The sequence below is a fragment of the Ixodes scapularis genome, unplaced genomic scaffold (assembly GCF_016920785.2).
Source record: "Ixodes scapularis isolate PalLabHiFi unplaced genomic scaffold, ASM1692078v2 PGA_scaffold1__304_contigs__length_218370807, whole genome shotgun sequence".
NCBI classification, from domain to species: Eukaryota; Metazoa; Arthropoda; class Arachnida; order Ixodida; family Ixodidae; genus Ixodes; species Ixodes scapularis.
The window spans coordinates 175,756,068-175,769,654 of record NW_024609846.1 but is presented as its reverse complement, the minus strand read 5'-3'; the positions used below and the strand labels follow the sequence as shown (position 1 = coordinate 175,769,654).

General features: G+C 44.9%; 1 protein-coding gene across 1 annotated transcript in view; it reads left to right on the top strand.

Annotated features, from left to right (window-relative positions):
• LOC8053006 overlaps positions 1 to 13,587 on the top strand; it is a 188,210-nt gene that overhangs the window by 153,410 nt on the left and 21,213 nt on the right. Inside the window, exon 11 of the mRNA XM_029976792.4 lies at positions 1,483 to 1,631. Coding sequence (XP_029832652.2) covers positions 1,483 to 1,631 — 149 coding nt within the window. The remainder of the gene's footprint in view (positions 1 to 1,482; positions 1,632 to 13,587) is intronic.

The window sequence follows — 13,587 nt, the reverse complement described above, 5'->3', positions numbered from 1 at the left end:
GTGTTATTTTTTGTTCTTTTTACCATATTAGGGTACATTTTTAGTAGAACATGTGTTTGATGAGGATCCTATAGCGTTTTCTCTTAATCTACTTAAACCCACTAATAAAAAATATTAGGTGACGTCAGCTTTTTTACGTTTGTAGTAACAAGTAGGTTCATAACTTGACTGTTTTTGGCTCTCAAAGTGTAGGGTTCCTCACCTGAAATCTAGCTAAAGAATATTGAGCTGTAATACGACCGCCCCGTACCACGTACTACATTCGTTCTGTACAGTATATTGACATTTAAATTTTTGTTTACCCTAGGACAGAAAGTTAAAGTAACGCCGCAAGAGTAACATTACCTTTTTACGTAACGTTCACTTACTTTTATGGAAGAGTACTTATAACAGTAATTAGCTAAACTTTAGTCTTGGTTAATTGTAAATGTAATTCCTTACTTTCTTAGTAACGTGTACAAGTTCGTATGTGCGTTCCCAACCTCTGAGGTGTTTCAGCTTCCAAAGCTATAGGCACTCTACACGGTCTTGTAGGAGTGAACTGACTTGCTCTGACTTGCTAAAAATTAATTGATGTCGAAGTTTTGCTTTGCGGCTTATTGCTGCCAATTAATACTCAAATTTCAAGTAACGCAAACCTCAACGTTCGTTACACTTTTGGTAGTAGCGGTAACGGTATTGTGTTACACTTAATTTTGATAACGAGCACTTAGCACTGCGAGGTCTAAAAAATCTATAGAGGACACTTGGTAAATGACGTGGCTGAAAATATGTTTAGATTAAGAAAGACTGTCTTTGCTCCGGCACTTGGTGTTTGGGATTGACTGTTCATAGTATACTTTGCGGAAAAGTACACGCTCCAGATTTCTTTGAGTGTGTACTCACTGACAGGATGAGAATGGCCGGAAGGAGTCTCAGTTGTCCATAAGGGAGAGGAGGAGACGAGAGCACGCGGGGACACCAGGGCGGCGAGCTCTGACTGGAAGGATAGGTGGTCCCAGACGACTCAAAGCTAAAGCTGCCTTTGTCTCTATTATACCGTGTGGTATAGTAGAGACTATACCTAATCAATCTTCGAACGGCTTCGAACACTGTTGTCCGGTGTTTGGCGTTCGCGTTTGAACGCGTTCGTACACTGAGTGCAGACAAAGGCATCTAGCCTCCAACCAGAGATCGGTGTCCCGACGTCCCCGCGCGTTCTCATCTCTTTCTCTCCTTCCATGTCTGCTTGTATAGATTGACAAAGCTAATTTCTCCCGCCCTTCTTTTAGGGCATTCACTCTCCTATACACCAATTAAACTCTCTGACGTTACGCCACTGCGGTGGCGTTGCTGTCGGCACTGCACATGCGCGGACGATTCGCCTCACGCGAATGTGACTTTTGCGCAGGCCCAGTGCTCACACCCAGCGTGGGCAAACCCAATCTTCTTTGTAAACCACGTGTTAGTGTGTAAACTCTGTGTTTTTGTATCGTTTTGCAGAAGAACCTGTGCAGAGACGTGTACCACTGCTGGTACACGGGGTGGCCCCCGCAGGGCGTCCCCGAAGACGTGTCCAGCGTGGTGAGTTTCCTCATCGAGGCCAGGCGCTTCGTCTCCCGAAACCAGGGGCCCACTGTCGTCCACTGCAGGTAAATAACTCGAGCTTGTAAAATAAAAGCTATAAAATAACTGAGTTTTCTCGAGAACTGTTTGGATGTGCGCGTCGTGTAAATACGAGAACTCCCTCAGATTCTGAAATTCAGCGAAAGATATATACCGTTGCCAAAACCAGCCATCCTGGCTTCCGTCCCCATTCCCATGCCGGTTTCGATTTAAATGTGCATCGTGCCGGCGTGCACCGCGTGCTGCACGTTAAAGAACCTATGCTAGCGGAGGTTCTGCACAAGGGAGAACATTTTTAACTTACAGCTGAGACATTAAACGCCTTAAGGGCCGACTAGAATTTTCCGCTTCTAAATAAACGCACAATTTGTAATTTAAAATTATATGCAGGGTTCAAAATGAAAATAACCAAGAAAGCGCATTTTCCAGTTAATTCAAAGTTCCAAACATTCTTTCGCGCATTTTCCAGCTAATTAAAAGTCTAGGAATAGACAGGAATCTTTGATGCAGATTATTTTTTGTCCTCGAGGTCTCCCAAGCGCCCTAGAATAGTTTTATTTTTATTAATGGCATTGGTTGGTGTAATGTATTAATCCAACAAACCTAAGTATGCTTATTGCACGCACTGCGCACGACCGCTAGGAATCAAAAGACTGGTAAGTTAAGACGTCTAGAAGTAAACATAAAGTAACCGTAAACGTGTTGACAACTGAGGACCGGATGTGCGGATTAGAGTGCATATTTACACTTTTACTCGGTAAATCACTGGCCGTACGACAGTACACAGCGTAAGCCTATGTTAACATGCGAAACATTTTGTACACCGCATTTTCAAATATATATATATTTTTTTTTTGCAAACGTATTTTCGATTTAGTGCATTCGAGAAGACCTCAGTGCATATTCCAAACAAGAAAATGGTGTAAAAGATGCACTTAATTAAAGGGCTGGTGCAAGGATTTTCAGACTTTGGTAAATTAACTGCGGAAATTAATCTGTGCCACCCATGGAACGAAAAACAGAAAACCGTACTTGCTTGCGAACGCTAATTTTCTTTTCTTTTGTGTGTGTGTGTGTGTGTGTATTTTTGTTGTTGTTGTTGTTTTTTTTTTTTTTTTGTAAAAAAAAAAATGAAACAAATTGAAGGTAAAACTGTCTCTCAACTCTCCACGTCGCCTTTCGAGTGACGTACTCCGGGGGATTACGTGGTTCCCCCGTGGGTTCTCTCTTCAAAGACCCCAGCCGCTTCCTCCGCGATTATCGACTTTTAAAGGATTAGCATCGTCGAAGGTCGCGGCGAGCGATCGACACAAAAGACGGTTCGCCACGGGAGTGACGGCGACTGTAGCAGCGGAGGGGGACAAGTTTTGTTTCTTTCCGCTTATCCCCCAGAGTACGTCACACAGTTCCGTTAACCACCACAAGCGCCTGCAGGTCGGCAAATATTTCATTTTCTTCTTTGCGATTACGCACCGGAATAGCAGTTCTTTAAGGCAAGGTGACGCGTTTTTGGTCACTTGTGCTTGGATAAACAATATGAAAGATACAAACTGACAATTCTGTGAGCACTAAAATTGTCGCACTACCTTTCTAAGCGTTCACCATGGAGGTATGATGTTTTGTGCCGTCACTCGAACTGTAAACAAACTTTAAGAACGACTAAAATAATCCCCCGAGAAGGGGAACAGGCGGATCAAAGGACAAACACAAATCTCCAAACACAGCTAGGTGACTGGTCGCGCACCAGTCACCTAGCTGTGTTTGGAGATTTATGTGTCCTTTTAGAGCACAGCTCTTAGGGGCCCGTTTCCAGCCTGAGCGGCGTCGACGTCGGCGTCGGCGTAACCGGGGGGGGGGGGGGGGGGGGTCACGTGCACCCCGAGGTCACGTGACCCCCCCCCCAGGTCACGTGACCCCCTCCCCTGAGATCACGTGACCCCCCCCCGGGGTCACGTGACTACCCGCAGGTGACGTGATTCCCCTCAGTACCCTTCCCTACTCCTCCTCAAGAGCTGCGCTCCAATTCGGCGTTACAGGGATTTGTAAACGGCTTTCATTTTTTTAGAGCGCAGCTCTTAGGGGCCCGTTCCCGGCTTGAGCGGCGTCGGCGTCGGCGTAACCAAGGTCATCCCAAGGTCACGTGACCCCCAAGGTCACGTGATCCCAAGATGACCCCAAGGTCACGTGACCCCCAAGTCACGTGACCCCTCTGAGGTCACGTGACCCCCGAGGTCACGTGGTCTCCTCCCCAAGGTCACGTGACCCCCGAGGTCACGTGACCCCTCCCAAGGTCATCACAAGGTCACGTGACCCCAAGGTGACCCCCACGTGACGCCCCAGGTCACGTGACCCCTCTGAGGTCACGTGACCCCCCCCCGGAGCATATTAAAAAATGAGGGGAGGAGGAGGAGAAGGAGGAGGGGTCTACCGTCCCCTCAGTACCCTTCACTCCTCCTCCTCAAGAGCTGCGCTCCAATTCGGCCTTACAGGGATTTGTAAACGGCTTTCACTTTTTTTCTTGTACTCGCCACTTATTGCAGGGGACGGCGCCATCTCAATCTGCAAAGGAAAAAGGTCTAGGTGTTTCGATATTCATTTAATATAAACTTCCTACACAGGTTTGGGACAGACATAGTTCACATTAAATTGCCCCCTTTAATTTTTTCCTCTTGGAAACGTACGCGCTCCATCAGATTATAACGTCGGCGACTCGCGACCGAGCCATCTTAGATCTGTTCATTATCTCGAGCCCAGAATGTGTAACATCATTCGCTATAATGGAAAGCATCAGCGATCATTGTATTTTACATGTCGAAACGTCATTTTGCTCACGACGCTCTAAAAAGATAAAGAAACCGATATTCGCCTACTCACGCACGGATATCGTAAGTTTATTGTCAGCCATGGACGAATTTGAGCGTCAGTTTGCTACCTCATACACGGAGCGTTCTACCAGTTAAAAATGGCTTTTCATGAAAAAAAAAAAAAAACACTCGGTGAAATGCTTTCAACTTTCGTCCCTCGATTCACGGTGGAAACCGAGGATTTGTCATCGTGGTTTACAAATAGCTTAAAGACCGACCAACGAAACCATTTTCCGCAAGGTAGGAAAATGCCCCTCGCGCCCTCCTCTTTTCACCCTCTCCCAAAAAACACGTGACGGCAGAGGCTTCTTTTGTGTCGGCTTTTTCTGTAGGGATAATCCTCAAAAAGCGCGAAACAAGCGGCTAGCTGCGAGCGCCACAACGACCTTGAGACGTCCAGGTGTCTTCCCTCGTTGACGCGGGCACGCGCAATCCGCAGGATTGAGGAAGCCAGCGCGACCGAACTCTTTTTCCCATGAGCTGCAGGTCCGAGGCCGCTCGGTCGGTGGAGATCGAGGGGTCGTGGTATGCTGGGTTCGTTCCAGCAGCCGCTTTCTGGCATCGCGCGGCTGCCGGAACCATTCCCGTGTCTGCACAAGGATTGGCTTGCACAATAAAGGGTTCAGGTCGTCGATAATACATTTATTTCCGAAACTTATAAATTAAGTGGCTTACCCTAATCTCTTCATTACTGTTTGAAACACGTCTCCTCTCATAGGTTGTTCATCCCATTTTGGACTCTTTTGCGTATTTATTCCTCCTTACGTCTGCTTGATGACTGTTCTATAACTTGATAAAGACCTTTAAATATTGGCGCGGGCTTGCGCGATCAACGCTGTCCCGGATTTATTCAAAATGGGAAAGATTGGCGTCAGGAGGGGTTGAAGAAGCAAACCGAAATTCTTGCTTCTAATGAGGACGGCACAATCGCAAGATAGGTCTTTGCTTCACCTGTATCCACAACGCCCCATCGTATGCACGATCATAATTTCTCAGTGACATAGGTGTATACAACATTTTACTCATAGTTACTATAGATGTGGCCCCACAGGCTTTCCCGTTATGGGCGAGTGGACTTTTTAACGACCGGCGACTCTCCTGAGTGAGAATAAATATTATCACCTTCAAACAACATCGACCCCTCTCCCCCCCCCCCCCCCCCCCCCCCCTTCCCGAGTTGGGGAAATATCAGGCCACTCCAGGAAGCAGCCTGCAGACTGCACTTTTCGGCTACTCATTCTCAACACATTCGAACGTGGAAGTAAACACATCAATCACATGAACGACGCCCTGTTTATCTGCAACCTAAATAATGTGGCTCTTCTGTTGGGACCCAATCAATTTCATCATCAATCATTATTTGTTATAACTTCATGGTGAATGTAGTGATGCCACAAAGTGGTCGATTCAAAGGGAGAAATAGGTCCTCGTATTTATTTTGCGGAAATACTCGCTCCTGTGACGCCCTAGTGCGTAAGGTCAAAGCACCCGAGGCAGTGCGTAATACTTTAAAACTGTCGTTGACGATGAAATATTTGTGGGAAGCGCGTAAATTGTTTACACCACGAAAACATACCTAAACACACCAAAATTTCGCAATTGCAAAAAAAAAACAAAAAAAGAAAACGATTAGCCTGCGAAAACCGTTGCTTTCTCCCTCCCCTCTCTCTCTCTCTCTCTCTCTCTTCTTTTTTCGCGCCACTACAAAAAATAGTGGCCGAGCAACGAAATTCTATCAAAAACCTCGCTTCTTGGAGAAAGGACACCATGATATATGGTTGTGAATCTGCCAGGGAGTATTTCCATTTTCCTTCCACGCGATTAGAAGGCAAGAGGCTGGAGGAATTTATGTGCACTAACATGCTGCCTCTAAAAGAAAGTACCAGATTTCTAGTGCATGTCAATCTACATGTAAATTGTTTAATCAATGTGCACAAACATTCGCGGCCTGGAGGATGACATGGATGCATGGCGGAAAGCGGCTTGCTGGAAAAAGAAGTCTCTATTGCACTGCACTGGTGTGAAACATTATTACGTATTTTGTTTTATTTCTGTGCGAAAATAAAAACAGCGTTTAGAAACCGAACACTGAGTTTCGAGGAGCGCCGAAATGATATAAAAAACCGGGACAACCTGAACAATACGAGAGGCCTTGCGTCACTCAGCTTTTCCTGGTTTCTTGTTTTTCCGGAGCCTTTCAAAAGTGGATGAAAAATTATGAACTGGCTGACCCGACTTACCACATTAGAGCAGTTCATTTTCATTACGACAGGCTCTCTTCAAGCATCTTGCATAATTGAGCTTTTACTGGTCTGTTTTTATTTTCGGTTCCTTTCAAAAAGTGATCTCTAAGCCACTGGACCAACCTACAACATTCAAAATTTACGGAAGCGGAGAAGTGGTTGGGAGGGCTAAGCGGGCAAGGGTTGCAAGCCTCTCGAACCACCGTCCGTTACATTTGCTTAGTGGCTGGGCTTTGCGAGCAGAATGCGAGCTTGCTCGAGTAACTTGGATCCGTTCAGAAGATAATCCCCTCTAAACGACAATCTCCGCCGCCTGGGAAGAACGTAGGTGGGCGAAAGATACGCCTCTGGGTTTTGCGTCACGCCTGCATTTCAAGGGTCAGACTTACTGGTTCCCGACACCAGCACGATTGACGGCCCCGCCTTCGTCTTTGATTGTACATTGATAAGGAGAAGAAGGAGGAGAGCGCGACGGCCCGCGGCCGTAGTGCGTTCTGGCTCGCGCTCTGGCGGGCAATCAGATTAAAAGCCTACCGCTGAAAATTACCCCCTGTACATAGTTGAGAACATAGTAAGCATCGAATGGGAGTGAACGTAGACATCTAACGATCCGATACAAAGTTTCGCTTGATTCCTAAACGCATAATGCCATAGCCAAGTACACCTTCACATACAATTGTTAGACAGAATTGAAGAGAAGATTGTGTGTTTTTTTTTTTAAAGAAATTTTGGCCCCCATCTATCCGGTTGTGGGCGAACCATTCATTTTGTTGCATTTCCACTTCTCCGCTTCCGCAGATTATGAATCTGGTAGTTTGGTCCAGTGGCTTAGAGCTCACGTTTTGAAGGGGACCGAAAGTAAAAACGGACCAGTACAAGCTGGACTATGCTAGACGCTTGAAGACAGCTTGTCGCAATGGAAATGAACTGCTCTAATGTGGTAAGTCGGGTCACTCGGTTCATAATTTTTTATCCCCTTTTGAAAGGCTCCGAACAAACAAGGAACCAGGACAAGCTCTGGTTGTCCCGGTTTTTAATGTCCTTTCGGCGCTCCTCAAATCTCACAGTGTTCGATTTCTAAACGCTGTTTTTATTTTGGCACGGAAATAAGACAAAAATACGTAACATTTTTTCACACCAGTGCAATGCAATACAGACTTCTATTTTCATCAAGCTGCTTTCCGCCATGCTTTCATGTCATCCTCCAGGCCTTGAATGTTTGTGCACACTGATTAAACTATTTACATCTAAAATGACATGCACTAGAAATCTGGTACTTTCCTTTAGAAGCAGCATGTTAGTGCACATGAATTCTCCCAGCGTCTTGCCTTCTAATCACGTGGAAGGAAAATGGAAATATCGCGGGCATGATTCGTGCAGAAGGGTAGATTCAATGGTCGCCCATTATTTCTAGAAACTCTCTGGCATATTCACTACCATATATCCTGGTGTTCTTTCTCCAAGAAGCAAGGTTTTAATAAAATTTCGTCGCTCGGCCGCTTTTCTTTTTCTTTTTTTTTTTTTTTTTGTAGTGGCACGAAAAAAAAAAAATAGAGAGAGAAGAAAACAACGGTTTTCGCAAGCTGATTTCTTTTTTTTCTTTTCTTTTTTTTTTTTGCAATTGCGACATTTTGGTGTGTTTAGGTATGTTTTCGTGGTGTAAACAATTTTACGCGCTTCCCACAAATATTTCCTCGTCAACGACAGTTTTAAAGTATTACGCACTGCCTCGGGTGCGTTTACCTTGCGCACTTGGGAGTCACAGGAGCGAGTATTTCCGCAAAATAAATACAAGGACCTATTTCTCCCTTTGAATCGACCACTTTGTGGCATCACTACATTCACCATGAAGTTATAACAAATAATGATTCATGATGAAATTGATTGGGTCCCAACAGAAGAGCCACATTATTTAGGTTGCAAATAAACAGGGCGCCGTTCATGTGATTGATGTGTTTACTTCCACGTTCGAATGTGTTGAGAATGAGTAGCCGAAAAGTGCAGTCTGCAGGCTGCTTCCTGGAGTGGCCTGATATTTCCCCAACTCGGGAAAGGGGAGGGAGGGGGGGGGGGGCGGGGGGGGGGGGGGGGGGGAAAGGGGTGGATGTTGTTTGAAAATGATAATATTTATTCTCACTCAGGAGAGTCGCCGGTCGTTAAAAAGTCCACTCGCCCATAACGGGAAAGCCTGTGGGGCCACATCTATAGTAACTATGAGTAAAATGTTGTATACACCTATGTCACTGAGAAATTATGATCGTGCAAACGATGGGGCGTTGTGGATACAGGTGAAGCAAAGACCTATCTTGCGATTGTGCCGTCCTCATTAGAAGCAAGAATGTCGGTTTGCTTCTTCAACCCCTCCTGACGCCAATCTTTCCCATTTTGAATAAATCCGGGACAGCGTTGATCGCGCAAGCCCGCGCCAATATTTAAAGGTCTTTATCAAGTTATAGAACAGTCATCAAGCAGACGTAAGGAGGAATAAATACGCAAAAGAGTCCAAAATGGGATGAACAACCTATGAGAGGAGACGTGTTTCAAACAGTAATGAAGAGATTAGGGTAAGCCGCTTGATTTATAAGTTTCGGAAATAAATGTATTATCGACGACCTGAACCCTTTATTGCGCAAGCCAATCCGTGTGCAGACACGGGAATGGTTCCGGCAGCCGCGCGATGCCAGAAAGCGGCTGCTGGAACGAACCCAGCATACCACGACCCCTCGATTTCCACCGACCGAGCGGCCTCGGACCTGCAGCTCATGGAAAAAAGAGTTCGGTCGCGCTGGCTTCCTCAATCCTGCGGATTGCGCGTCCCCACGTCAACGAGGGAAGACACCTGGACGTCTCAAGGTCGTTGTGGCGCTCGCAGTTACCCGCTCGTTTCGCGCTTTTTGAGGATTATCCCTACAGAAAAAGCCGACACAATAGAAGCCTCTGCCGTCATGTGATTTTTGGGAGAGGGTGAAAAAAGGAGGGCGCGAGGGGCATTTTCCTACCTTGCGGAAAATGGTTTCGTTGGTCGGTCTTTAAAGCGCGAACTAAACAAGAAAAAAAGATTATTTTCCATGGCTAAACGAACGGATGATTCTGTCGACTGGACATATTACAAAACCTTCTCAAAACAATGTAAACTAAATGTAAAAGATGCTAAGAAACGCTTTTTTTCTGTGACCTCTCCCGGCATGCATTCATCTGTTCCCCAGAAATTTCGGAAAATTCTTAACCCTAAATCGAACAGAAATCGCCCAACATTTACAAATGAACAGAACGAAAAGATAAGTGATGTTGATGCTGCTAATTTGCTAAACACATTCTTCTCTAGCGTGTTTACCCAGGAAACACACCCATCACCCCATTACGCTATTACAAATAGTTATCCACTTATGCTGCCCATCTTGTTTAATCTGAACGACATTTTCAAAGTAATAGAAGACCTGCCCACGAGCAGTGCACCCGGTGATGATGGAAATCCTGCTACATTTCTGAAAATAATCAAGCATGCAGCTTCAAATATCTTTTGCAAACTATTCCAACAATCCCATAACTCCGGCTCAGTCCCACTTGACTGGCGCTACGCCAAGGTCATGCCGATCTTTAAATCAGGAGACCATTCCGATCCTACGAACTATCGCCCCATTTTACTTACCAGCGTGCCATGCAAACTCATGGAACATGTTTTGTATACACATATCATATCTCACCTAGACAAGTGTAACTTCTTTTTTTCTAATCAACATGGTTTCCGAAAAGGTCACTCGTGCACTAGTAAAGTTTTCGTATTTGTTACGGATATTCACTTCAATACTCCTCTTACCGCTCAGACCGGTATCATCTTTAGTGACTTCGCTAAAGCATTCGATACTGTTCCTCATCATCGCCTTCTTCTTAAACTTTCACGTCTACAAATCGATCCTTTCGTCATTAACTGGATTTCTTTCTTTCTTGAAAACAGAAAACAAATAGTCAAAATTAACCAATCATCATCGCGTCCGTCCACTGTTGCGTCCGGGGTCCCCCGGGGTAGTGTTCTCGGTCCTCTGTTGTTTTTAAAATACATAAATGACCTTCCTTCTTTCATAAACTCCACAAATAGGCTCTTTGCCAACGACTGCGTTATTTACCGAAAAATTATTACAAATAACGATTCAACTCTACTTCAAGACGATTTAAATACGAGATCTTCGTGGTGCTCTATGTGGCAGATGAGCATAAACGCTCGCAAATGTAAACATATGTCCGTCACTAAGTCTTCTGCAGTAACACAATCACAATATTTATTGTTATCACAACACCTGGAACATGTAACATCGTCTAAGTACTTGGGAATACATTTTACAGACACCCTATCAAGGAACGACCACATTGAATGCATTACAAGCAGTGCCTTGAAAACGCCTGACTTCTTGCGACGAACATTATATATTGCCCCACCTAAAACAAAACTACTCGGATACAAGACAATAATGCTTCCCAAATTAGAGTATGCATGCACCATTTGGAACCCCCACCAAACTTACCTTTTCAAAGAATCGAATATGTCCAAAACAAAGCAGTAAGATTTATGCACAACAACTACTCACCGGAAACTAGTGTCTCGGCCTTAAAAACTAGCAATAATTTCTCTCCTCTTGAACTAAGACGTAAAATAACTCGGCTTTGTTTTTGTTTTTTTTTCACAAAGCATCTATTACAGCGATTCGCCGTTTAAATCAGTTTATTGCCGCCCTGTCAGTTTTACATCGCCAAGACTAGATCATTGTCGGAAACTAGAACCATTCTTGAGTCGCACTAACACTTTCCTTTTCTCCCCCTTATTACTTTGTATGAGAGACTGGAATGCACTACCTGATCATATTGTTACTGACAGCAATCCCATTTCGTTTAGAGATCAGTGTTCACTATTGCACAATTACTCACCTTGATCATGTTCTTGTATAATAGATTTTGTGCTTTGTTGGGGCCATATTCTTTCTTTATTTCGCTTTCTTCGACGACAATGGGTGAATCCGCGATCACATTTCACTTTTCCGTGTTTTGCTATTCGGTCTTTTTTTCTTTTTTTAAATCTTTGTCATATGTTTTGAATCTCCCCTCATGTAATGCGTCCATCGGACGCCCTTGAGGTGAATAAAATGAAATGAAATGAAATTAAATGAAAATGTTTCCCTTCTCCAGAGATTATATTCGTCATTCTTGTCCAGCTCGCTTGCACCTTTGTCTTTAATTGCATTATTATCAAAACTTTAAAGGGAAGTGTCAAACGAAAGAATGAAAAAAAGAAGGAACTAACCGAGTGAGGTTATGTCAAACGCAGCTTGATATGTTAGTCACTGAGAGCCTTAGAAACGCAAGCCGTGACCTAGTATGGTAATCATTCTTTCCGTTCCGTGATTGGTTGTTTGGGAATCTTAGCGCCTAATGCTGCAGTCTCATTGGCTACGAATTCGCCACGTCAAGTGTTCCTTCAGCTGTCGGTTAGCATGGGCTATTCCCCCGGTGGAGCGCGTATGAAATTTGCGCCGGACAGCCTAAACCTCAACGCATTGCCGAGCGATCAAAGACGGGTACACCCACCTTTCATAGGATGCAGGTGCCGTGTTGCAATTGGTTTCCCAGTGCCTCGCGGTTCGGTTCACTATTCATTTGGGCGGGTTGTGCACGACAAAACGGACTGCTTGTTGGCACTCCTATCGCAGAAAATTATATAGACCTTGCTTTCCCGACTGTCCACAAATAAAACATGGCACGTCAAAAGTTGTTCTCCCCTCCCACAAAAAAAAAAGAAATAAAAAAAAACGGCAAAAATTATTTCAGTTGTAAAAGTAATAAGCCGAATCTTTTAAACGGTATGTGTAGGTATGTCCGTTATTTTATTCGGCCTTGTCCGCGGTTGAAGTATGGAAGTCGTTCGCGGGCTTGCCTGCGCCTGTCGTAGTTTTATTTTATGCATTTTTGTATGCAGTAGCATTTTTTTAAGCAACCCCTTACTCTCCCGCGCGTGCGCGTGCTTGCGCATGCGCGCCAAAGTAAAGTACACGTGCCGTCTTCCTCTCCTGATCGGGCGTACGCTCGGTTCAGGGGACGAGGCAGTCGCTGGCTGTGCGGAAGTTCTCCCAATGCCTCGCCATAGGAAAGAGTGGACTGGAGGGGATATAGCTGGGGAACCGAAGCGGGAACGTGCTGGTTATATGACTGTTCTCGACGTGCCATAAAGACGCCAGAGTATAGTGTTTATAGGAGACATGCAATGCTACAGTGTAGAAAAGAAACTGAGGGATAGGAGGGAATGAGAGCGCGCAGAGATGCCAGAGAGCCGAGCACTCACTAGAATGATTTTCGGGTAGGCGAAAAGGCTACCTGTCTTTGTCTTTACTCGCTGTTCCAGCGCGTTTCAAACGTGTTCGAGGAGTGAGTAGAAACTAAGGCAGCTAACTTTGCGTCCTGCTAAAATTTCCAGTCAAAGCTCGGCGTTCCGACGTCCTCGCGTGCTCTCGTCTCCTACATTCCGCCATTTTTGTTTGTATAGGATCTTGACGTTTTCTTGAGCAATGCACCGCAAAGACACAGCCCCGTTTTTTCCCCAGTGTCTTCTCGTTTAACTCTTTATAACAATAAATAATTGCTTCGAATTTTATAAAACATTCGACTTCCATTATTTTGAGGGAGGAATATCGAAATCATTAGAAACCTACTCTAAGAAGGAATTGTTTGGAAGTGACCCGATAGCTTACAAGGTCTACTATTTCGTCGTACGCTCTTACAGCTCTGGATGGCTTATGACACGTGCCCGTCTGCCTCGATCGTCGTCAGACAAGTGCAAGCTTTTCTATATCCCTACATGCCAACGTGCACACTATCAACTTAAAGAAAAG